A 23,943-nucleotide genomic window follows, 5' to 3' on the forward strand; every position below is an offset into this window, starting at 1 on the left:
CACATTTCTCACTTCTTGTGCTGTTGTGAATTTCCTGTTTATTTAAAGTAAAGTTTTGATAAGAAGAGTCAACCAGTCTAAAGGAAAGAAAGCTGTCCAAACTTAAAGTAAATTAGATTTCCTTTATTGTCATTACACAGATTACACAATAGTGGACCGGGAATGAAATGTTGTTTCGTTGGCTTCCTGAAATGTAACAACCCAGTGTCTGATTTTAAGTACACAAGTAAATACTAATGGTGTATGCATATATAAATATGTAGTTGCTATTCATAATGATGTGTAATTGAGCAACAGCTGTCTGTCATAAAGTATCATATGACTATTGACAAAATATCTACATTGTTGAGGATGATAAATAACAATATGAGTAGCAGCGATTGAGTTCAATTACCGCACTCAGGAAGGTCAACTGTATATTGACTTTGTGTCAGAAGCCAAAGCAGCGGCAAGCAGCCAGGCCAAATAGAGAACAGTTACTTTACACAGCTTGATTGATAAACAAGGTTGAATCACTTAACCAAGTTGGGCTAAGTTTAGAGCTAGAAGAGTAGAGCTAGTACCCCCATCCTTCTTTTCTCCATGCAGATTAATGTCTACGTGCCTGGTTGTGCTTTGCTCTGGTCATGTGGTTGTATGCCAGTTTAAATCCAACACTCTCTTCATTTTCAAGATTAAAATACTAAAAAAAAACACATTACAAGATTCTGTCTCTCATCTGTGTTTCTTGTCATCCAGGTAGTAGAGCATTATAGTTGAATAGCATTTGTATGGCATTTCATAGTAACTGTTAACTGGAGCCACAATTGTGGTAAGTTGCAGGCAGCTCCATTAGACTTTAGCACTGTTCGACTGACATTTGGGCCTTCAGTTTTTAAGTGGTAACAAGTTGACTGGTAGTTTTGTTGCTGACTAGCGATGGTGACAACACCCAGTATCTGACCCCATGCTAAATTTTCAGTTCTAATGATGTTGCTCTTATGCATAGTTATGGTTATGGCTTTTTAAAGATATTTTTGGGGCTTTTTATGCCTCTAATTTGATAGTAGAGAGGAAAGTGTATAGAGCAAGAAACTGGGTGAGAGTGGGGGCTGACACGCAGGAAAGAGGCCACAGGCTGGATTTGAACCCAGGGCAACCTGTGCCAGGGCGAACTTCTTGGAGTGTGACCGAAACCACCAGGCCATCTGCGCTCCGTGGATTGGCTAATTTGACATAAATGCCAATCCCAACTACAGCACTCCTTAAAGTACTGTTACCACAGTTGTCCTTTGCTTCCCCTGCTGGTTCTCTGACATCATACACACATGGTCTTTTTCACATGAAAAACAAATTAGGACTCTGGATAAGCAGCTCTGTTGCATTCATGATGCTGGCTGTTACACTGACGTACAGGAGGCGGAGTTTTGTGCCCAGAAATTTAGTAAGATGCCAAAATAAAGAAAAACAGCTGGATGGAAAGAGATGTGTTGGTGAAAAAACAAAACCTTAGTAGAAACAATTCAACTTCCAAAATATTCATGCTGGTTTTTAACTGGCTCAAAAAAATTCACCAGGGGTGAAATACTTTTACCATGTTTGATTGGTGTCAATGATAGATGCAGTTTATGTGATGAAATAGTGAAAGTCATCATCACTGTATTCTTTTCAAAAAATAAAGAACTGAAAAAAACATAAAGAGCTTGTGTAGTTAAAGTGAACTGCTAATATCTTCAGAGGGATTTCTTTCTTTGTCTTGTGTGATGTGGAAAACTTTCTGTCTTTGAACACAATGAGTGAGAAACAGCCTCTCATCAGCTGTCAAATGTTTGCCGAGGACACAGTGTCTGGCTAACTTTTAAACCTTTCTTTATAGTTCAGAAACCCTGGAAGGATATTAAAAAATTGCTTTCCAACTGGAGTGAACACCATGTGAGTCATGCTTGTACCATTTCAGTACAGTCAGAGCTGAGGAGTGACGCTGTAAAACTCTCTGGTGTCTTACAGATTGAAGCTGCAGGTCTTTTGAGGTCACAGTGGTGGGAAAACACATTACACGTACATTACTGCAAGCAAGGATTATGATGATGATTGTTTCTGTCTTGTCTTATCAGTCTCTCTGCTCAGCTCAGTCTTCATTGTTCTGTACGACTGAGACCATTTCAATGACAGGAATCTTGTTTTGTTGAGCCGTGCAGGCACAGATGCCAGGACATTCCTGAAGCTGGTAGTCTTTGCTTCGGGCAGACCTGCATCTCTGTCTGCTCCACTTCACTCTCATGTTCCCTCTTTCAAACTCTCTTTCTCTGAGCCTTTTGGTTGACTTTTCTCCGTCAAACTTTATTAGAACAACTGCATGAGTCACACGTTTTTACACACTTCTTACACCTTTTTTAACCAGATGGAAATGGCACACACAGCACACCACCTGAAAACCAGTCTTTGCATGATAATTCCTTGGTCTGCACATCTTAAATCACTCTTTTAGATCAAACTACCATTATTCAGTTATGGGATGATACAATTTAACATGGATCACAGATTGCAGCGATTGTAGGCCCCAGCTTTACTCCAGGCTTTAATACTCTCCAACAGATGGCAGTGTGAATCGCTGGATCTGCACGGGCCAGCTTCTGAGGGCTGGGAGTGCTGTGAGGATAATTTTTCTACATTACCTCTATGCAAGGCACACTCTTGTTGTTTTATATTCAAATAGAAAAGGAAATAATTCACCCTGAATGCTGTCTTCCCTCAGAAATGTCTGCTTCAGTTGGTACAAGTTGAAAAAGATGCTTTTAAATAACATTAACTCAAATTTTGTACCTACTCACTCAAACATTGCACTATGACACAGATATAGTCTGCCCCTTAAACATAACATAAAATCCTTAACAATTTTAAAACCAAGGTACTATCTTCTACCATGTTACAGCTCCCCAATTTCTATTTGACTTATGGTGTAAATAATCTTGCACCATAGTTAATGAAATAAAGTTAATATTCTGTAAACTGTTGTGTATTAATCAGAAATGGATGTAAAGATGTATGAGTGCATGAGATTTATAAAGCAAGTCCATGTAATTCATCTGCATGTATGACTTAATTTATGTTTGACTTGTTCTTTGTCTGCTACTCGTTTGATATGGATGGTTTTGTTTGTTGTAGTATTTCTGTTCTCATTGCCTCTAATCATACTGTAATCTTAGATTAAGTCCACATATCTATGTAACCACAGAAAGCAATGTTTATCCTAAGCAACACAAACTGACTACACCAGCTTTTAAATCTGAACCGTGACAGCCTGATGATGACTTTCCCCCAGGCTGTCACTCGCTTGTTTACCCATTTCAGTTCTTTATTAGTTTTCCATCATGACCCTCAGGCATAAACCCTCCCCTGCAGCTCTTTGGTCATACTTAATGTCCTTGTTTTGTTCCTTTTTTGTTTGTTGTTTGCTAGGTGACAGGCAGACCAGTACAAACAAGAGCGTGTACGTACCACATGCATGTTTGTTTGTCTGCTTTTGTGTAGTAGATAGCAGACAGACAGTCTCAGGGGAGGGCAGGAAGGTGGTTCAGGAAGGGTGTTCCTGTGTGAACAGGAGCTCTGTGGTCTCCCCACTGTTCTCTTTCGCTTTGTGTCTCCATCGCTCGATGAAATACATGAAATGCAGGTCAAAGGTCACGCATACTGTAGATAATGTTTCTATTCTGCTTTTTAAAACTTCAGTTCTTCTTTTTGTTAATAAAGTTTTATTTTGGTACTTTTTTGTTTTACAGCCATCTAAAACAGAACATTTGTTTTGAGAGTGAGATTTGGATGAAAAATAATAATATAATAATGATTGACAGGTTAGCGGCAGCACAAGAAACTTTTCAGGGCTGTTGTTCTCTGCTTGTGGAGAACTTTTGATATCCAATAACAAATGTGTTTTAATGAAACCCTCTCATGCTCATAACAGAATCAAAAATATAAAAAATATTGAGCTTTTTTGTTTCCTTTCAGATCATTGATGACATTTATTGTATGATGATATGAGTTATGTGCCAAAATCCCCTGCTAGTGTAAAACAGCTTGGCAACAGTGATGTAATTTTGAATCAAGATGCACTGAATTAGTTTTGCAGGCAAGGCTGCAAGACTGAAAACCACATTTATCTCACTGATAAAACATCAACGATCCCTCTGATTGGTGCAGTCCACAGCAGAACAGATGCTTGTGTTGACACGCATGGTTATGGAAAGTTCAACAACTCTTTTGTTGACCTTTGTTATGTTTTGTCTCTCTAAACAATACTTCTCAGCTCTGATAAGCAAGAAGAGGACCTGTCAACAGAGCTGTCAACAGAGCTGCCAATAGAAATGTCACATACCCTCTTTAGCATCAAATACTTTGTAGAAATGAAACTAAACCAAAGCTAAACTTATCTGACAGTGAACCCTTGCGCATGATACTGCATGATAAGAACTCAATGTCATGACAGAAACCATGTTTGACAAAAACACTGATGCATTTTTTAATTGTATAGCACATGTATAGCATCTGTAGCATCTGTAGACCAGGGGACCTCTGAATGTTTTGGGTTCTTTTTTAGAGAGTTGTTACTGATTATGGGTGTCCTACAAATTGGTTTATTGGCGTCAATATAGAGTTGGTATGGTATTGTATGTTTACATCTCATTTAGTTTGGTTAGATATTGTAAATATAATAGTTCAACCCTTTAGTAATTCCTCTATGAAGTGATTTCATTTGAAAGTACTGAATAATGTTTTACATAAAACTTGAGTGGAAAAAGTTCTTGATAAAGCAACTGTTCTTCAAAGTACTTGATACTTGGACACATGTCTCTGGGCAGACTGGGTCAGAGAGCCCTTGTCAGAGCAGAGGGAAACTCCTGCGGCTGGAGTGTCAGCGCTGCTTGTGACTGTCTCAAGTGTTGCCTGTGGTCGGAGGGAGGGTCAGTGACAGCTGGAGCATCAGCTGTCACTGAATCACATGTGTTTGTGTGACACTGCACTGGTGACACCCAACTACTACACACAACACAGGGTGGACAAAACAGCCAAGTCTCTTTGTAGTACAATGCAATTTAATTCTCAGAATCTATTTTCAACTCATGGCCCAATAGGATCTCCAAAAACTGCCTTATCATGCCTAAAAAGCAGAATTATGTCATGTGCATTGAAGGAAAAAGGCTTACTAAGCGAGACAAAATACAGAGTGACAGGTCAGACAGGAAGTACGTGTATGAGCAAAGAGGAACAGTGGTCACAGGTACACTGTCTGTCAGACTCATAACAGGATATTTGAGCAATAGAGCACAAACTGTAACCTAGAAGATCTGACAACTGAGTCATTACAGGCTCCGGGTTTGAAACAGCTTCTGCTATTTTCTCATTTGAATGTTATAAAAAAAATGTCTGAGGTTCTGTATCATCCACATTCATCAATTTGAACTTGTGTAGTGCATCCTCTCTTCTTTAATACAGCCATACTTAAATTCAGACTGAAGGACACACATGTCTAAAATCTGCCTTTGACACATTCACACTCACACACTAATCTCCTTCTTTCACTTTGCATCTCTAACTCACACCTATCTCCATTAAGCTTACACACACACATATACAGACAGACACACACACACAAAAAAAAAAAAAAAAACAGTGGTGATAAGTAAGTCCTCTGTTTTAGCAACACGCCTGCCTAATTATGTTTTCTGGCCCCTCTGTGGTTCTCCCGGGCTGCTCCTTTAAGTCACACTGCAGGAGGAATTCCTGATCCGTTTTAAGCCCCAACGAGAATGTTGATAAGTCCGTAGATTACTGCCCAACATGTTTATGATAGCCTATTATTCTCAAGCTTCTTCCAATCCCAGCGCGTGCTTCTGCTACTTTTGGTGCAGCTATTTAGGTCAAAGTACAATCTCTGGAGAAAGAATTGTAGGAGGTAAAATATCAGAGAAAATGGCTCCAAATGATAGATTTATGTCTTTTTAAAACATATTATTCTTAGTTAAACAATTTATAGGTATTTTTAGTTAGTTTTAATTTTACAGTAGAAGAAGAGTCACTTCATGAAAGCAGATGGAGTAGTACAGCACTGTAACTTATCATTCTACCTCAGCGGTTCTTATCAGGGCAGGAGGTCTTTATTTTGATCCATTGAGGTGGTCAATAAAGCCACTCAGACCACCATAGAAATGTCAACAGACTCTAACCCCATGGGTTGATGATACATGAGAACACACTATAAAGGAAGTTTACTGTAATGTTTATGTAATGTGAAGAAGCAAAGTCAATCAGTATTAAATAGATAAAAAATAATAATCTTCAGGTATTATTGGCTTATAGAGATGATTTATAAAAGCATGCTGAGGTCTGACTGTTGTTTTGAATATCAGCACAGCTTTGCTTATCCTCTTTGAATCACAAGCAGCAGAATTTGCTCTTTGTGTAGATTATGTAGTTTTGGATGTGGATACTTTTTTTTATTATTATTCCAGCAGCGTCCACAACCATAATGTTACTGGGCTTCTGATGCTTTTGCTTGGAAATGAAAAGTAATCTCAGGGCACTTCTGTTGTTAGTAACTTTCGGTTATGTTTCAAGATGCTCTATATGCTTAATAAGTGTTATATGTGTTCAATTAAGTGTTTTCCAAAATGATATAAACTGTCATTTAATCAATCAGTCTTTATTGTACAACAAAACACAACAAAACAACAAATTTTATCTCAAGATGCTACCATACCCAACATCAAGACAAGGAAAGAGTCTTATCTCTGCTAAGCCCACCTCGAGTACAAAACTTTGTAGCATTTAGCAAGGTACAATGACAAGGACATACTTCCCTTTAACACGCAGAAACCTCGGTCTGTCCATTTTACTCCTTCTGCCATCTACCTCAAGTATATTGGTGATAGTGAGAGGGACAGAGATAAGCAAAAGAAAGAGAGAGATGGACAGTTTGAAAATTAACATTGGTCTTGTAGTAGCGATGATGATGGTGAGGCTGCTATAGCTGTAGCAGCTACAGTCTGGCAGTTCCACAGCAGCAGGCCATCCACAGCAAAGATCTACAGGAATCTACCAACAAGGGAGCTCAGAGACCCCCAGAAAGATCTATAGTCTGATATAGTCCCAGTTTTAATGGGACAATTAGAAAGAAGCCGTGCTGTAATGAAGGCCAAAGCTCCTGCTCTGGAAACAATACAGTGAAAAAACATGTACAGTAAGTTCAATCACTAATCACTGATTTGTTTACAAAGCTGAGATCAGGAGATCCAACTCTTCTTCCATCTGATTGGTTGGTGACCAAGAAGGCACTAATGAGCAGGGTGATGTTTCAAAAATTAAACTACTTGAAACACGAGCGTAAAGAAAAGAAGCTTTTTGCACTTAGGACACTCCATCGCTGTATTTGTAAAGGATAGAAAAGAGGCTCTGAGATGAAATGAATAGAGTGTGTTAATGGACACCAGTCCTAAATTAAATTTTTGTAATACTGTAAGAAAATGTTAAGTCTTCCACAAAATTTACCTGCTGTGTTTTCTTAAAATGTGGGTGTTAAACACTCTAGCATTAGACTCTGAAAACCTGGGCTGATATTTTGGATGTCCACCCAAACTCCCAGTCTCATCCCATCAAGTCTAAAAGAAGTCTAGGTCTGCTTGGTTAACTTTGGGAGCACTTCGTAAAACAGATCCTATAGCACTAAGCAAAACTGTACTTCTATTTGGCAAAATGGTTAAAATCTAAATTTCCTGGCTAACATATAATTGTCTTGAAGGTTTGAAGGAAGTTTTGACAAGTTGTGTAAAAGTTATGCTTAATGGCATGATGTGATGTCCTTTCTTTTTTCAGATTTATGCCTCCTGTTATGGCTCATATTTCAACAACAATAATAACTGCTAAATGTCTCTCTCTGCTATAAAAATGTCCAGGCCATCAGGGACACACACTAAAAGATGTGGAGAGAGAAGGGCTGTAACCCCTCAGCCTATGAAAATGCCATTGATGTTAACTATCTGCCTGTACCCCGGCTGAAATACCGCAGTTAAGCCAGGCGTTGTTCACTATCAGTGTGCAGTAGAGACGGGAGTCTGTATCTGTCTGCTCTGCTCGCTGCATGAGATGTTATGTCTCTTTGATGTGCTTCACTGTTTAGGCTTTGATTTACGAAGCGCCATCTTTATCATTATCCCTGCCTTTTTTTTAACCCATGGAGCCATCAGAGAGTATTGCGTCTTTGTATGTGTGTGTGAGTACTGTGTGAGAACATAAGAAGGAAAAAAAAGAGAGAAGTACAGGGGTAAAAGCAAGGCCAAGGCTGCAAGGACAAAGAAAATCTCTTTGAAGTTGCAAGAGTGCGTGTGTGTTTTTTTCTGTGGTTGTGAGTGTGTACATGTGCAGCGTATTTGCATGTCACCAGGCAGTCTGTTGTCTGTTTACCTCTATCAGTCATCTGTATTCACACCACGGTTAGGCCGGCTGGGCCCCGTCAGAGACATCTCTGTTGGGTGACACACCTGTGTTTACAGTCAGGAGAACATGTAAACAATACTGTGTGTGTGTGTATGTGAGAGTCTGTCCGCCCACTCAGGGGATCATATAGCTTTTGCAGCTTTTGTAATGAGTGGCTTTAGCAGGTAGACGGCGACTGGCAGACAAACGTGTCATTATACCCCACGCTGCTCTGTCATTGGGCGGGCAACTGTATTAAAGAGGAAGATGGATACGAAACAAAAGCACCAACTCGCTCGCATTCTTTGTTTGTTTCGTAATGCACGCTTACGCTGTACTTAAACTCAGTGTTTAGTCCCTGAAGCATTCAGCTGACCTAACCTGTTTGTCTTTTCTGTTTGATTCAGATCCATCAGATGGACCAGAAAATGGAGTCTGTGCTGCAGATCCTGATGGAGCAGTTTCAGCCCAAACCTGAGATAAAGTCCAAACCCTCTGTCCGCAGGGTGACCATCCAGAAACGCATGGGCGTCAGCATTGATGAGGGGCCCTGATGATGCTGCAGCAGTGGTCACATGGGTGATGATGTCATCACCAAAGGAGAAATAAAGGAGCACAACTTCACTTAAAACAGACTTGGACTTGTTATGGGAGCCAACTTGCACATAAAAAGAGGACATAGTCTTCCAAAATAAAACTCCCTCTCTTCTATTGCAGCTCAGACTTCCCTCACTGACCTTTGACCTATGAGAGGAGAACAACTTTTGATTGTCAGCATGGTAACTAGCACTGCTCTGGGATATGATGGCAAGAGTGAAACTCAGACATCACAGGAAATAAGGACTGACATCCTCCTGATGACCGTCATTATTATTATTTTTTTTTAGCCATCTAAATGTAGCTCCTTTTTCTGCTGGCATTTTTGGTCCGAGTCTTCCTCTTCTGTAGAGTAATCCAAGCTGCAGCACGCTCCACAAATTTATTCCACCATACATTCGCCTCATAATCACACCACCATGATAATGCTAATTTATGTGTGGCCTGTCACTGAGCTGCATTCCTCTACTCCAAATATTATTCCAAAGCTAACTAACCCAGTAATGAAGTCATAATGCAATCAAAGTGCTCCAGTTCCCCAAAGACACAGAGTAAAATCTGTGAGGCCGGCCGTGGCACAGGCATTCCACAAATCCTTCTGATTATCTTGGCACCATCCACGCCCAGTACACAACAGGGTTATTTCCATAGCCACATATCCATCCAGCCTAACTGTACTTATGCTGTAGAGGGTGTTTGTTAGTAGTGATCGAATAACACGAGGAGGGAAGGGCAGATTATCTGTTGATTTAGCCCTGTGTTAGGCACCGGAAGGCTGGAGTAAAAGAAAAAGGGGGCAAAGAAATGAGTCCCGGAGCAGCCGGCTAACATTAATCTGATTTACATCGAGGCTGAAGCTAATAAAAATAGCAAAACGACTTTGACAAGTCCTGGTGTTGTGTTACAGGAGCGCAGCACAAAATTACTCCATGGTCTCTTGGCTGGCTCCAAGACTTCATGTGTACATTGATCCCAAACGTTTTAGCTGCAGCACTAGAGCCCTGCTTAGTCTCCCCCATTAGCCCCTTCAATTAAGCTTACACTGCTGTGTGCAATTTGATATATATTTACCCCATTAGAAAGTCTGATTATTTTCTCTTTCCAAAGCTAATTAAGTGCTGAATTCCTAGTAAGGTGAGATTACTCACTGCGATTTAAAAAGGAGGAGTAGTGGTGTTAATTCTGTGTGAAAGGTTTTGAGAGTATCGGGCTACCCACGGGAGCGCACGTTTGAGACCAACACAAAGACAATGCTCTCACTTTGTTCCCATTCAGACAGGACGCTGAGGCATGAAGGATGTAGAAAATAGAAAATAACTCAGCTATGTCGCTACTGTATGAAAGGCTTCCCATAATTATAGCATGCACATTCCTAAAAAGACGGATGCACACACACACACACACACACACTCACACACACACTCACACACACATATAAACACATAAACACAAAAAATGAGGGTAAAAAAGGGAAGAGGAGAGCTTTCTCCCTGCACTAGTATATATATTTTCATATTTTTGCTGTGGTTAAAAAATAGCTCCTATTTATCTTACATTAAATAAAGTGGTTGTACTCCAAGGCACTTGATATATGTATCTGCCTGTTTGTTCTCATGTACAGTTTTATAAGAGTTGTATATAGAAACATTGCCTTATTGTACTGTATTCATCATCACGTGGAAAGATCAACCTGGAACACGTCTGATTGAAGGAGTGATGGGAGGCTCCTGATGTTCACATGGATGGAAATGATTGTAAATGATATTCATGCACACCCTCTGCATTGTAGCTCTGCTGTAAATAATAAAACTCCATTTCATTACGCTTTGGCCTGTTCTCTCAGCTTGGGAGGAATCTGATTTCCAGGTCATCGATTCCATAATTTGCTTTTCTTGGAGGGTGAAACCTGTCTTGTAGTTCTTTTTTTGGAAAGTTTTTGTCTCCACCGCCAAGCTGGGTCAAGGTAAGCCTCACCAAGGCCTGAGTTTCCATCCAAATCAAATCTCCTCAACTTCTCGTTTCACTGTGCAATCACATGAAGAGGGGGAAGAGACGGAAGAAACAGCACGTTAGCAGCACCTTCTTTGAGCAGCGCTTTTCCAAAGACAGCTGAACAAGGCGCGCAGGAAAAGGAGAATGAGTTTCATATTTCAACTCAATTATATTTCTTATCAAAGGCCAAAAAATACTGGGGATGTCCCAAGATCAGCGCGGTCCAGGGCAGAGAGTGGAGGGAGGGACATCCCATGGGAGGGGGAGGGGAGAGAGAAGAAGAAGAGAGTCAGGAGGAGGACAGCAGGAGCGCAAGTGAAGAGAGTAAAGCCATTTTCAATTAGCCAGAGAGACAACACGGGCCAGAGGGGCGCAGTGCTTCACTGCTTTTTGTCCTCCTCTGGTTTCTATCACCGCTGGAGCATTCTGGCAGGGCAGGCGTAGGATAGACAGAGGAAGGGGGAGAGAAGGAAAATGAGAGAGAAAGAGAGACCCCATGGCTACCTCCGTCTGCAGAGGCCGCTCTGTGTCACCCCGTGCTCCTCTTTCATCTCGAGACGAGGCGGAGAGAAGAGAGAGACTCCCACTTCAAAAGACAGTTTGATCTCAGAAGTACACAGGAGCACAACTTTAAAAGAGGATCAGAGGAAGCAGTTAAAAGGAAAATATAAGGGACACACTGTCACAGACGCAGGACAGTGAAATCTGCCAATCCTGGAGTCTGTGCAGGGGACGAGCTCACGATGGGTCATGAAACCCAACACCCTCTGAGCCGTGTCGATGGTCTGAGTCGTCTTTGATGCTGGCACCTGAATAACACTTAGAACAGAGTTTCATTATGCTGCTGGGAATATGATTGTAGAGCAAAGAAGATTAACCAACACACTGTTGTAAATTCAACTCAAAAGTAACAGCAGAAAGTATTCTTGAAGGCACTGATAGTGACTTACACCATGTCCACAAGTAGCCAGGTATTTGGAAAACCACATATATATTTGTACGTTGAGGCCTGTCGTCCACACAAAACCACAGTTTTATGTCACTGAAAACAATGTTTTCTGAAAACTCCGACTAAAGTGAATTATGGAAAATTCCTGTTTCATGGTTTTTTGTAGATGCTGGAAAACAGAGATTTGGTTCTCAAACATCACAACTGAATAACAGGGGTGCATCCTGATTGGATGGCACAGGTTTCACGTCTGAAAAACACTACCAAATATGGGTTTGGCAAGCTTCAAACCACACTTACCAGCAGATTTGTCCAGTACGTATGGATGAAAGTATCTATAAACGCAAACGACTGGGGGGTAATTAGTTGATGAAAATCTACGTGTGTATTAGGCCATAGTGTCTCTCTTTATCAGTATTCCATTAATTTGCTTTCACAACAAAACCATATCTCTGTTACAGTGGGGGAGGGTGCTCATGGGATATGTAGTTCTTTGTCTTCCAAAAACATTGCTGATGAAACAAAACCTCTGAGTCTCTATCCTTGGAAGTCACTTGATCTCAGAACCAACTTCAGGCAACCTTATGTCAGCTTTGCAGCTGAAGCCCCAGAGTTTGATTTCAGACTGCCATGATGATTTTTGTATATTTCAGTATCTTTTGGCCTTCAACCTTGATTAAAAAGTCAGGTAACATAACAGTGTGTACCCACCGAAAGCGTCGCGAATTTTTCGCGCGTTGATATTACATACAAAGTCAATTTGAAACCGCAAATTGACGCTGTGTCGGGGCAAGCATAGAGTGGCGTCAAGCGTTCAAGTGTTGAGCGGCGTCAAGCGTTCAAGTGTTAAGCGGCGTTTCCAGCGAAAAACGCTTGCTGCTTGCTGCTCACTGCTCAACGCTTGACGCCGAGTTGAAATAATTGAACTTTTTGAGCAAGCGTCTTGACGCGCCGGTACAGCCTATCGTCACCAATGGACAGGCCCTCCGCAGCTGGAATGGAGCGCCTGTAGTTGGATCCAGGCGGGAGATCCTGGCACCAACCCTGGATAGCAGGTCTTCAAACTGGGCAACAGTCAGCCTGAAGTACTGCTGGAACCGGCCGTCGTCCAGACGCAGCTCCTGCAAGAGACAGTGGAACTCACCGAGCTCACACCATCTCCGTAGGGTAGCATGCATCCAGTACCAACGTCAGCGCCTAGCCCGCAGCTGACTTCTTGACAGCAGGTACAGAGCAGCGATGGTGGTGATCGGAGCCATGTTCGACGATGAAGTGATGATGGCGGACTTTTCATGCAATGAAGCCGCGGCGAGCGGTGAGAGTTTTTTGCATATTTGTACCAGCGTCAAAACTCAAGCGTCTAGCGCAGCGCAATTTCACTTGACGCGAATACATTCGCTCTCTATGCTTTCAGTGGGTACTCAACATAAAACCCCACTTTCTGATTTGAAATCACCTTATCACACTAAGATTACATGAACAACATCCTAATTCTGAAACTGTGACCAAGGAGCGCTTGAATGTATCACACTTTTCATCAGCAAGAGTGACACCAGGGTCAACTGCAGACTGTAAAAAATACAGACGTAGCCTCTGCTACATCACCTGTCTGTTCCTCTTTCAGAGAAATGAAGCTGATCTTTGGCAGGCGCCATAATGGAATTGCTGACCCAAGAGGCTTTGAACCTCCAAAATAATGGCTAAAGGGTGCCTGTTAGCCACATGAACTGCGAACTCATGATCCTAATATCTTCCAAACCACTGGAGTAGAAAAAAACAGGCAGTAACTAGGTTTCTTAATGCCCCAAAACTGTGTTTTTTTGCTGGGTGTGTATGTGGTTTCCGTTCTTTCTGCAGCCAGCCTCAAGTGGGCACTCAATGAACAGCAACTTTAAGCTCTTACGCATAGGCGTCATTTTTCTAAACTGGATGTTGCTCATTGGTGTCAGCCTGATAAGACACAAAAAAACAAATCAGTCTGCAACGAGGGTTAAGGCGCATTTCATCTGCCCAGTGCAGTGGCAAAAACATAAACACATAACCTTCTCCCTCAGGCTGGTCCCGGGAGTGGGAGAGTAATGACTGAGGAGGCTCTGGGCCACATAGAAGTGCAAAATCCTGTCCTGTAATCCAGGTGGATAAAGGCAAAGCTTGTGATTTCCTCTCTTTGCTGCTGATTGGTACAAGGTCATTTAAATCATGAGCTGTGATGAGACTAACACTGTCAACCATGTGAGATTTGCCCTAACCCTTTTGTTGCAAGGGGAATAAGTGAAGCTGTAGGACAGACATGTCAACATCAGTAGTCTTTATGAGGTTCTGCTCCTCTTTTTTTACACTGCATTTGGGGAAATGTTCATTAATTTCCACCAAGTAGCTGGTATTAATTTTTCTTGGCAAAGAGGGTGATAATCTATTATTTTTTGCATACCCACACTGAACTCAGCCTTCACAGTAAAAGCCCAACTCTGTTTCACCAATGTGGAAACAAACCAGAAAGCAAAACATCACAAACTAATACCTTTTCAAACCAAACAACCAATACCAGGACATTTACAATGAGTGTTGGGGTGAAAATCTAGGATACCTTGCTTGCTACATTTTCTTCTTCATTTACCAATTAAAGCCTCATATGTCTGATTTTGTTGTTCTCTCTACAGAAAGTCACATTTAAAAAAAACAGCCAAACAGTCTCAGCTGGTGAATAGGTGTCGTCGCACAGCCGTGCTTGCCCCACCATGGGGAGCTTGGAGGCCACCTGTCTTTGGAGGCCCAGGCATGTAGGGGCCCAGCAGTGCTATATGAAAGCAGATATGAGTCAACAGGTGTGTGTGTGTGTGTGTGTGTGTGTGTGTGTGTGTGTGTGTGTGTGTGTGTGTGTGTGTGTGTGTGTGTGTGTGTGTGTGTGTGTGTCGAGCAAGGTTGTGACAAACAATGTGAGCAGCAGCTGATGGCAGCCTCTCTGTCAGGAGTTGTCCCTAAATAGTTGAGGCCGGCAGTTGCCTGGAGGACAGTTGTTGCATCTCCGTTCCCTCTCCCAGCCTTCACCTCTTTGCCATGAAATATTTCACATTCCCATATTTGGTCTTTAAGTATAAAATGGACTGCCCTAGTTTGTTCTGATTGGCTTACTTTGGCCCGATACCATCATAAAACACCCAATAAACACACACCTGTGATCCCATGGGAGACGAGTATTAATGTGCTGCTCCTAAAAGTAAAGAAAGAGGAACTAAAGGGAGTTTCTTGGAAAGTAACATTGAGTTCATGTTGCAGAATTATTGTTGGCTTTTGAATAAAGGATGGAAGTCATTTATATGGTTATGGTGAGTAGACAGTTTGGTATGAAAGTGGGTTTACCAAAGTTAGGCTTTGACACAGCTATTCAGGTTACACCTAACAGCACTTCTAAGATGTCAAAATCACTATTAAGCCCTGTTATTACTTAAGTTCTGACTTGGTTTCCTTGTGGGAAAAGCAGCTGTGTTAAAGTTCCTCATATTAGATGGCCTCCCAGTCCTTGCATCTCCACTTTAAAAGTGTTCCTGAGCAGCTTTTCCCCACAGCGGTAGATACAGTACGCCCTTTGACCCTGTCTCTGTTCAGTCCAAGCAGGGTGACATCACCCCATGGGATAATAAATCAACCAAGGGCCAGGAGGTTAGATTGACCCCCATGACCTTTGCCCTTACAAGATTTCTCTCCACCATATGTCCATGGCTCTCTGTGCCCACCCCTCTCTCTACCCACTCTCCCCCGGATCGGAGGAGGAAAACACAGCCGCCAATAACTACCACACTAACCGGGACCGTTTAGATCCACAGCTCCGTCTGAGCCACTCAGTTTCACATCCTGGGTCCAGGGCAGCCACAGAAAGCCCTCTCAGCGCCAGCTATGCTAGGTGTGGCTGCTGCTAATGCGTTGTTTTGGCTGCAGCAGATTCGTCCCGAGGCCTGAGCGCACTCTGAGGGGGGTGCAGTCAGGAGGGGGTACAAAGAAAGCCGGGGTATATAGGTCATATTATTAAGGACTTTTCCCCCCAGACAGAGGGAGAATTCCAGGCAAGAAACTGGAAGGACTTCAGTGGTGTGCTGGGGTTTGGCCCGCCGAGGCAGAATGTCAGGCATGGTGGACAGCTGCACTGTAGCTACTGTAAGAGGGTGAAGGGGGGCTGTTATTTCAAAACAGCACAGACATGACATACTGCACAAGCTCTTAACAACACTCTGGTGTCATGATTAGATCGATAGAAGTATTTTTAATGAGAAAAGAGAAGTGAAAGCAGAGTGTGAATACAGCCTCAGAGTATTACTTAGAAAAATTGTTATTTGGTTTCACTATAAACACATTTTTGTTGCAAAAGCAGTTTCTGAGAAATGACATGTGAAGAATCAGGTTAGGGGATGATGTAGAGATAAGGCAGATGCAGATTTCCATTCAACCATTATCAGAGACTTTGAACTACAACAGTATTTATGCCAATATTTCTAAGTAAACACTGGTTTACGTCTTAAGGTTTTCTACCTCCTTTCTGCCTATTTTCATAAGAAAGTGTCTCCAAATCCCAGAAACAGCAACACCATATTCTGCAGAGAGTGAAAATTGAAAACAGAGTGAAAAATTGAATATTAGGAAAGCCAATGAACCGCATTCACGGCTGTCCAAAAGCAGAGGTAGGTTTCATGTGCTGGAGGAGTCTGCTTTTCTCATCAGGGCCCTGTGTTGGAGAACATGTTCACTCATTCTTATGGCAGGAATCTTTTCAACACCAGAACCCAGGACCATGAACAGAGCCGAGGCCCCACGAGTCTCCTGATGAGGGCAGCAGAAGCAGGGCAAAAAAAGGAGAGAGACTGTTAAAAAAAAAAAAGTTAGAAAGTGGTATATACACATGAATTGTGGGCTGCTTTATTGCTCATGAAGAGTGGAAAGTTGATGCTTTTCTGGTGCTGATCCAAAACAAGCCTGAAGACAATTTTCCATCTCGTGTCATTTTGTGCTGCAGTGTTTCCCCTGTCATTGGTTTAGACATTAAGGGCAGGCCAGCTCAGTGGACGGGATGTAATTTGATGTATACTGTGGTTGGTGTTGTAAGATGTATTTTGACTGACTGGAATCATTGCCACATACACTTCTCCAAATGTTAAGAAAGTTGCACCATATGGAAATGTTTCTGCATCATGCTAGATTCACATCACACCCTGACAAGCCTCGACTGTCGTCATCAAACCCTGTCATCATCTGCTCCATGGAGGAACCCACTGCTGATTTACAGTTACTGACAATTTGCTTATGTAACACAAATTTGGTCACATCACACAAGTTCAGTTTTGCACTTGAAAATATGCAAAATAAGTTTTTATGACATGGTAACAAAACCTTTTTTCAGTTGGAGTTTAGCCAAATTAATATGCATTTGTAAATGTTTATTTATCTAAAGCACTGGCTAAAATATAATTTAACCAGTTTCAAAAAAACTGTGTAAATAAATGTTATTTATATAATGCCAAAAAAGAAAAGAAAAAAACTGTAACTGCACAGAGTGTACATTTCTCACTGTTATCTAGTCTAACCCTAACCCTGACTTAAACTGAATCTTGGTTAAATTACATTTCCTTTTAATTATTATATATATAAAAAAAAATGAAACACAGCTAAATGTGTAATTTTGTATTATTAGTCTGATTTTACAACAATTGTTTCAGTAAACTAGAAATAATTCTTCAAACGACATGCAGGTCGAGTCAAGTTTATTTTTTATTTGTAGAGCACATTGAAAAGCAACCTTGGACCCTAACCCTAACCCTAACCCAAGCCCTAACCCTAACCCTAACCCTAACCCTAACCCAAGCCCTAACCCTAACCCTAACCCTAACCCTAACCCTAACCCTAGCACTAACCCTAACCTTAACCCTTACCTAAATCTAGCCCCAACACCAACCTACATTTGGCAGTAACCCTAACCCTAACCTTTATTTAACCCTAACCCTAATCCCCAACCCTATCTAGCCCTAACCATAACCCTAATCACCCAACAAACGCACACAAAAACTCCAACAACAACCTTGGTTGCTGTGCAGGGGTACAAAATAATCTCTTAGACACTTCATATTAAAAACCCAGTAAAAAAAAAAAACAGTCATGAAAATAGTAACAGTAAAAAATTACATAAAAATTAGCCAAACATTAAATATGCATTAAAATAAATCACCAGACAAATTTTATTAACTGAATAATGGATAAATGTCATTTGTCAAAGAACATCTACTAATATCACTAGTGCAATCAGACAGAAACAAATATGCATGAAAAAGACACCTAGCTTGGAGAATGTTTGGAAGGAAACCAAGACATGAAAACATACAAAGATGGCACAACTATTGGATGTATGAAACATGGACATAGTCTCTGTGACATATTCATCAGTTTAAGAAGAGGGGTTTTAAAGCATATTGTATCATCTAAACCTATACCTCATCCCTAACCCTAACCCTAACCCTAACCCTAACCTGAATTGAACCCTAACCCTAACCTGTATCGAACCCTAACCCTAACCCTAACCTAACGTAACCCTAACCCTAACCGTAGAGTTAAACAACAGACACCTGCCAGTGTATTGCCTCTGACTCGCCCATTTCAACCACCCCCTAACCCATGGACGAGGTGGAGGTAGTTATCATGCTACTCTTTTCTAACCTAACCTAACCCTAGCCCTAACCCTAACCCTAGCCCTAACCCTAACCTTAGCCCTAACCCTAGCCCTTACCCTGACCCTAGCCCCAACCCTAACCCTAGGCCTAACCCTAACACTAACCCTAGCCCTAACCCTAGCCGTAACCCCAACCCTTACCCTAACCCTAGCCCTAACCTTAACCCTAACCTTAACCCTAACCCTAACCCTTACCCTAACCCTTACCCTAACCCTAACTTTTACCCTAGCCCTAACCCTAACCCTAGCCCTAACCTTAACCCTGACCTGAATCTAGCCCTAACCCCAACCTCAATTTGGCAGAAACCCTTACCCTAATCCCCAACCCTATTTAGCCCTAACCACAACCCTAATCACCCAACAAACGCACACAAAAACTCCAACAACAAATGTACCTTTCAGTATGAAAGATACAGTGTGCAGGAATGGTAAAAATCAGCTGTTTGAGATACAATCCCCCATTGGTGAAGGCCTTTGGGGACAAAAAGCTGCAACGATGCATGCAAAGTATGATCCTCCCTTTGTCAAGTTTTAACCATCAATATGACTAAATAATACCAAAATGCATGTCACTACAACCTATGCAATAATCAAATCTACCAAGATTGTTATTTTAAATGTATCTGATTACTACACACTGCATCCATCAGTAAATGAGGGCTCAATAAAAGACACCATGCCTAAAAAGCACAATGAACAGGAGCAAGCTAAAAGTCCAGCAGCTGCCAAACAAACAGGCAGAAATTAATACTTATATCTCTTTATAACCTACAAAAGAAAACAAGACCATTCACACATGGACTATTTCAGCTCAGTCATTTTTAATGCCTGAATCTTTCAAAGAGATATTTATAATGAGAGAGAGGAAAAAACAAGTATTACATTTCCATTTTTATGTTAATGTTAACACCAAAAAGTTCCTTAATGAAGCTTTAAGATGCAAAGGAGGCTTTACTACAGCATAGATGTCTTTGTGGACAGAGGCCTTTACAGTGATATTTAGTGATTGTTCTTACGACATAAAATAAAGACAAAGCAAGCTCCAGGTAGTAACAACACTGATACTACTACTACATTTTATACTATGATTATGAAGTTAATGATCCTGCACTTGATAATAATCAACGTGACACAGCCCACTGTGTAAGGCACTGGGAAATAATGATCAGGGCAGCTCCTCTCACTGTCTGAAGAAAGCTGAATACTTTTCCTATAAAATCTGATGAAATCTCAGTGAGACTGACAATCTCAGAGTCCTCTATGTCTGTTTGACTCGCACAGATGTTTCAGTTGGAAGTGTTGCCCTGCTTTCTCAGCCAAGTGCATCTGAACGCATCTTCGGACATTCCTGATGGGATTACTGGGCCAGGTACCATCCACTGGTAAGGGAGGAGAGAGAAAGGGAACAGAGGGTCAGAGTGAGCGTGCAGCACAGCCTGCCTGTTTTCACGTCTCGCGCTGCGTGCTTGAGCAGATTTGCTTGATAAAAGATAAAGGCTCTTTGATAGGATGCAGGTGCGCTGCTTTAATGAGCATTTCCACCACCACTACCCCCCCACCCCCCTCCCCCTTTTCTTCCCTGCAAAAACGCACCACAGACGCACATCTGCACATCTGTCATTCGATGCTCTGCAGCATCTCCCTCACTTCCCCTCCCCCCACCGTCTGCCTGTCACTCATCCTGAGACTCTCACACGCTTCTCACACCAACTGCAGTGTTGCAGAAGCTGATGTGACGTCAGAGCTTCTCAATGAAATAGCGTTCCTGTATTGATACAGCTTTCCTGGCACACAGAAGTCAGCTGAATTGCCCCCCAGAAAAAGAGTAAACCACACCCACATTACAGGCAGACTGACAGTAAGGAAAAAAATCAGTGATTCAGATCAAATTTGGCCTGCTCTCAGCCTGTTCAAGGCAGAAAAAAAGAATCAGACAGAGACAGACAGAAAAAAGAGAGCGCAGGAGAAAGAGAGAGAAAAAGGGATGTTAGGTGTTTGTTTGTGGGCACTTGCTTTCCCTTCATTCAGAGCCCCAAGTGCCAGGGGAATAGCTCGATGACGTGGGTTGTGGTCTGGGCAGGAAACACGGGGAGGAACTTGTGACTTTATATTAAGTGGCAGGCGGTTAACAGGAAAAGATAACCTGTTTCTGTTGATATAGCGAGGAAGTGTGAATTCTTGGCGCATGCGAGATGTTCGCAGGCCGATGAGGCCTTCCACAGTCTCTGATTGAGCAGCTCACTGGAATTTCCTCGAGTTCTCTCCGTGGTTTTGTTTGGGTGGCTGTGATGAAGTGGTGCAGGAATTTTGCTTTTGGGGACTGCTGCTGAAACCGAAAGGTGTTTGTCATCAGAAGAGGAGGACTCATGCATCACAGAAGTCACACAGTGTGAAGCCTTATGAGATCTCTTTAATGGCATGCTATTAAAGCTGGAGTCATTTTATATATTTTTTTCCAGACAAAAAGTCAGTGAAAGCTGAAAATGTTAAAGACAATTCTGTCAACGCAACATTTTGTAGTTGTGTTGTATAATTATTTCATCAGTCTTGGGATTAAACCTCCCACTGCCAGGAGAAATAAGAAAATACCCGAGCTGAACTTGACTAATAACAGGTTGTCAAGTTACATCATCCACTGTGCATGTGCTCATTTATGAGTTAAATAATACTTTTTTAAAAAGGCTCACCACCATAGCATGGGGTTGCCCTCTGCAGCCTGCAGTGTTACACACACACACACGCACACACACACACACACACACACACACACACACACACACACACACACACACACACACACACACACACACACACACACACACACACACACACTTTTAAAACAGCTGGATTTAATACACTTTACTAAACTATACCTTTTTTGATAAGCTCCACTCTACCCTCACTGTGCACACTGGTTATCTAGTCACACCAGGTCTACAAACAAGCTGGATGATAAGAATGTTCTATCTTAAAAGTTCTTGAGAAACTCTAAAGTGAGACAAAGTAAAACCAGATTTTCTTTTAAAAACTAACTAAAATAAATCTTGATGAATTCTGTTTGAATAATGTGTTGCCATTTGTTTGTAGTAATTTTATGTTTGTTTGTTTTTATTACTTTGTCAGACTATGCTACCAAATGATGCTTATTTAACTTATGTTTTTTTAATTTTGAGTTTTAAACTTGGCTTCTATTGCATATTTGTTTTATTGATACTGTATGATTCTAAACAATTGTTTTACTTGTTTTTGTTTGATTGTGTGGATCCAAGGAAAATGAGTGAAAAATAAAACTGTTAATATTTTTTCCTCTAAATATCTTGCAAATATTCAAAGCTAAAATATTACTAGTAGAGTTTTATTTCAGAAAAAAAAATCCTTAAAGCATACTTCACTGTTAAGTCATGTTATTACAGCGTCCTGTGTTTAAAAGAACATTTAGAGTATTGGACACTCCTTGTTTAATTTTTTTTCTTTTCTTTCTTTCTTTTTTTTTTTTTAATTATGAGTTTTGCAATTCTGCTAAAACACACTTTCTCTACCTCCTCCTCTTCTGCTGTCATCCAATTAATAAGTCAACCAAACAGACACCCGCTCAGCCATTAAGTCAGACAGACTGACACTGAGGCACAGTCAGTCAGTCAGTCAGTCAGTCAGTCAGTCAGTCAGTCAGTCAGTCAGTCAGTGTGTTGTTTGGGCAGGGGGGAGGCTCGTAGACGGCTTCTTTGTCTGAGCAGAGAAGCCCCAGACACAACAGTGACCGGCCCCGGCCACTCACAATGGCTCTTCGCACAAAGGCCCACACACTGGGACAATGGGCTGGGCTCAGGGTGGGGGTGTACGACTGAGCTGAGGTTACCCACCTGCACACTTCAGGACCAGATCCCCCCGTCCTAATCTGTCCCTTTCTCTCTCTACCTCTCTCATTTACTCACAGAAACACACACACACACACACACACACACACACACACACACACACACACACACACACACACACACACACACACACACACACACACACACACACAAACCCTCACCCAACCAGCTATAAAGACCTTCCCCAGGTGTGCTCCCTGTGTCTTTGGACAAGGTGAAACTGGGAGGATGCTGCAGTGAGAGCTTTAATTTGAGTTTCACAGCAGAAGATGTGCCCTGGCAGAGACTGAGACACATGTGTAGCAAAGTTACTAAAGGTCAAAGGAGCGTCTGGCCTGGGATTAGAGTTCTACTGCTGGTAAACATCTGTCACAGTGACAAGGCTTTTTTCTGTGATGCACAAAACACACACACACACACACACACACACATATATATATATATATATATATATATATATATATATATATATATATATATATATATATATATATATATATATATATATATATATGTTTTAGTTTAGAGCCCACTTCAGGATGTTTTTCGTGTGTATAACATTTCTCACTTTGACACATTGAAAAAATCTATTATTTATAATTTAATTTGACTTTAAAAATTTGATGCAAAAGATTATTGGGTTTTAAATGATTAAATTTAAAATAATAAATTATTAATTTCATATGTATCTAGAGGAGCAATGATGCATTTTCTAATTTGTTTGAAAAACACCTCTACTCATGGCACTTTGCATTTTTTTTCCTTAATTAAAAAAAAACAAAAAACAAAATAAAAAATTTAAGAATAATAAAAAAATATTTAGAGTGGCAAAACAATTTAATATTAAACAGTAATTTTGACACACCAAACATGACCAACCAGTAAATGCTCTTAATTCTTTTATCTTACACACATAAATATATATTCAAACACACACACACACTCACAAAAATAAAGATGCTACTGTGGCGAGTTAAAAGGTAGACATAAAAACTGGTTTCACAGTGTTTTACCTTATAGCTGAAGATCATATCCCGACCTCAAAGCTTTGACATTTCTCCCCATGTGAGCTTTTCTCCATGATAAGTCACCGAATGTTACTGGCTGCAACAAGTGGTCTGCTTTCCCCATCTTCCTTTTCATTGGATGACACAGCTGTCAATCAGTAGCCCGCTCAAAACGGAGGATTCTTTTGGGGAGTGTCAGGACGTTGTACCAGGATGGCTTGATGCACAGAAATCCACACACACAGCTCTGCTATGCAGACACTCTGCATAGTGAAAAAATTACATTTGACAGTACTTGACAATTAAAATTCTTTATTTTATGTTGTTAATTTTTAGTTGGCTTGAAATGTGGGCTGCCAAAGAGAAAAC

The 23,943-nt window shown here is 41.2% G+C and overlaps 2 protein-coding genes across 4 annotated transcripts in view; one reads left to right on the plus strand and one right to left on the minus strand.

The window, feature by feature from the left end:
* Nucleotides 1-10,846, plus strand: part of kcnq1.2 (potassium voltage-gated channel, KQT-like subfamily, member 1.2) — a 197,047-nt gene extending 186,201 nt beyond the window's left edge. For all 3 annotated transcript variants that reach the window (XM_074678296.1, XM_074678298.1, XM_074678297.1), the window contains one exon: nucleotides 8,853-10,846. In XM_074678296.1, coding sequence (XP_074534397.1) covers nucleotides 8,853-8,999 — 147 coding nt within the window. In that variant the 3' untranslated portion in view covers nucleotides 9,000-10,846. The remainder of the gene's footprint in view (nucleotides 1-8,852) is intronic.
* A 12,693-nt stretch (nucleotides 10,847-23,539) lies between these two features.
* The window catches only part of cdkn1bb (cyclin dependent kinase inhibitor 1Bb), a 4,390-nt gene continuing 3,986 nt past the window's right edge, over nucleotides 23,540-23,943 (minus strand). Inside the window, exon 3 of the mRNA XM_074676687.1 lies at nucleotides 23,540-23,943. This exon is cut by the window's right edge and continues 1,630 nt beyond it. The gene's annotated coding sequence lies outside the window, so the exon portion shown is untranslated.

This window comes from Halichoeres trimaculatus, unplaced genomic scaffold (genome assembly GCF_033239565.1).
Source record: "Halichoeres trimaculatus isolate MK-OKI-2021-1 unplaced genomic scaffold, fHalTri1.1 fHalTri1_scaffold_10, whole genome shotgun sequence".
Taxonomy (NCBI): domain Eukaryota; kingdom Metazoa; phylum Chordata; class Actinopteri; order Labriformes; family Labridae; genus Halichoeres; species Halichoeres trimaculatus.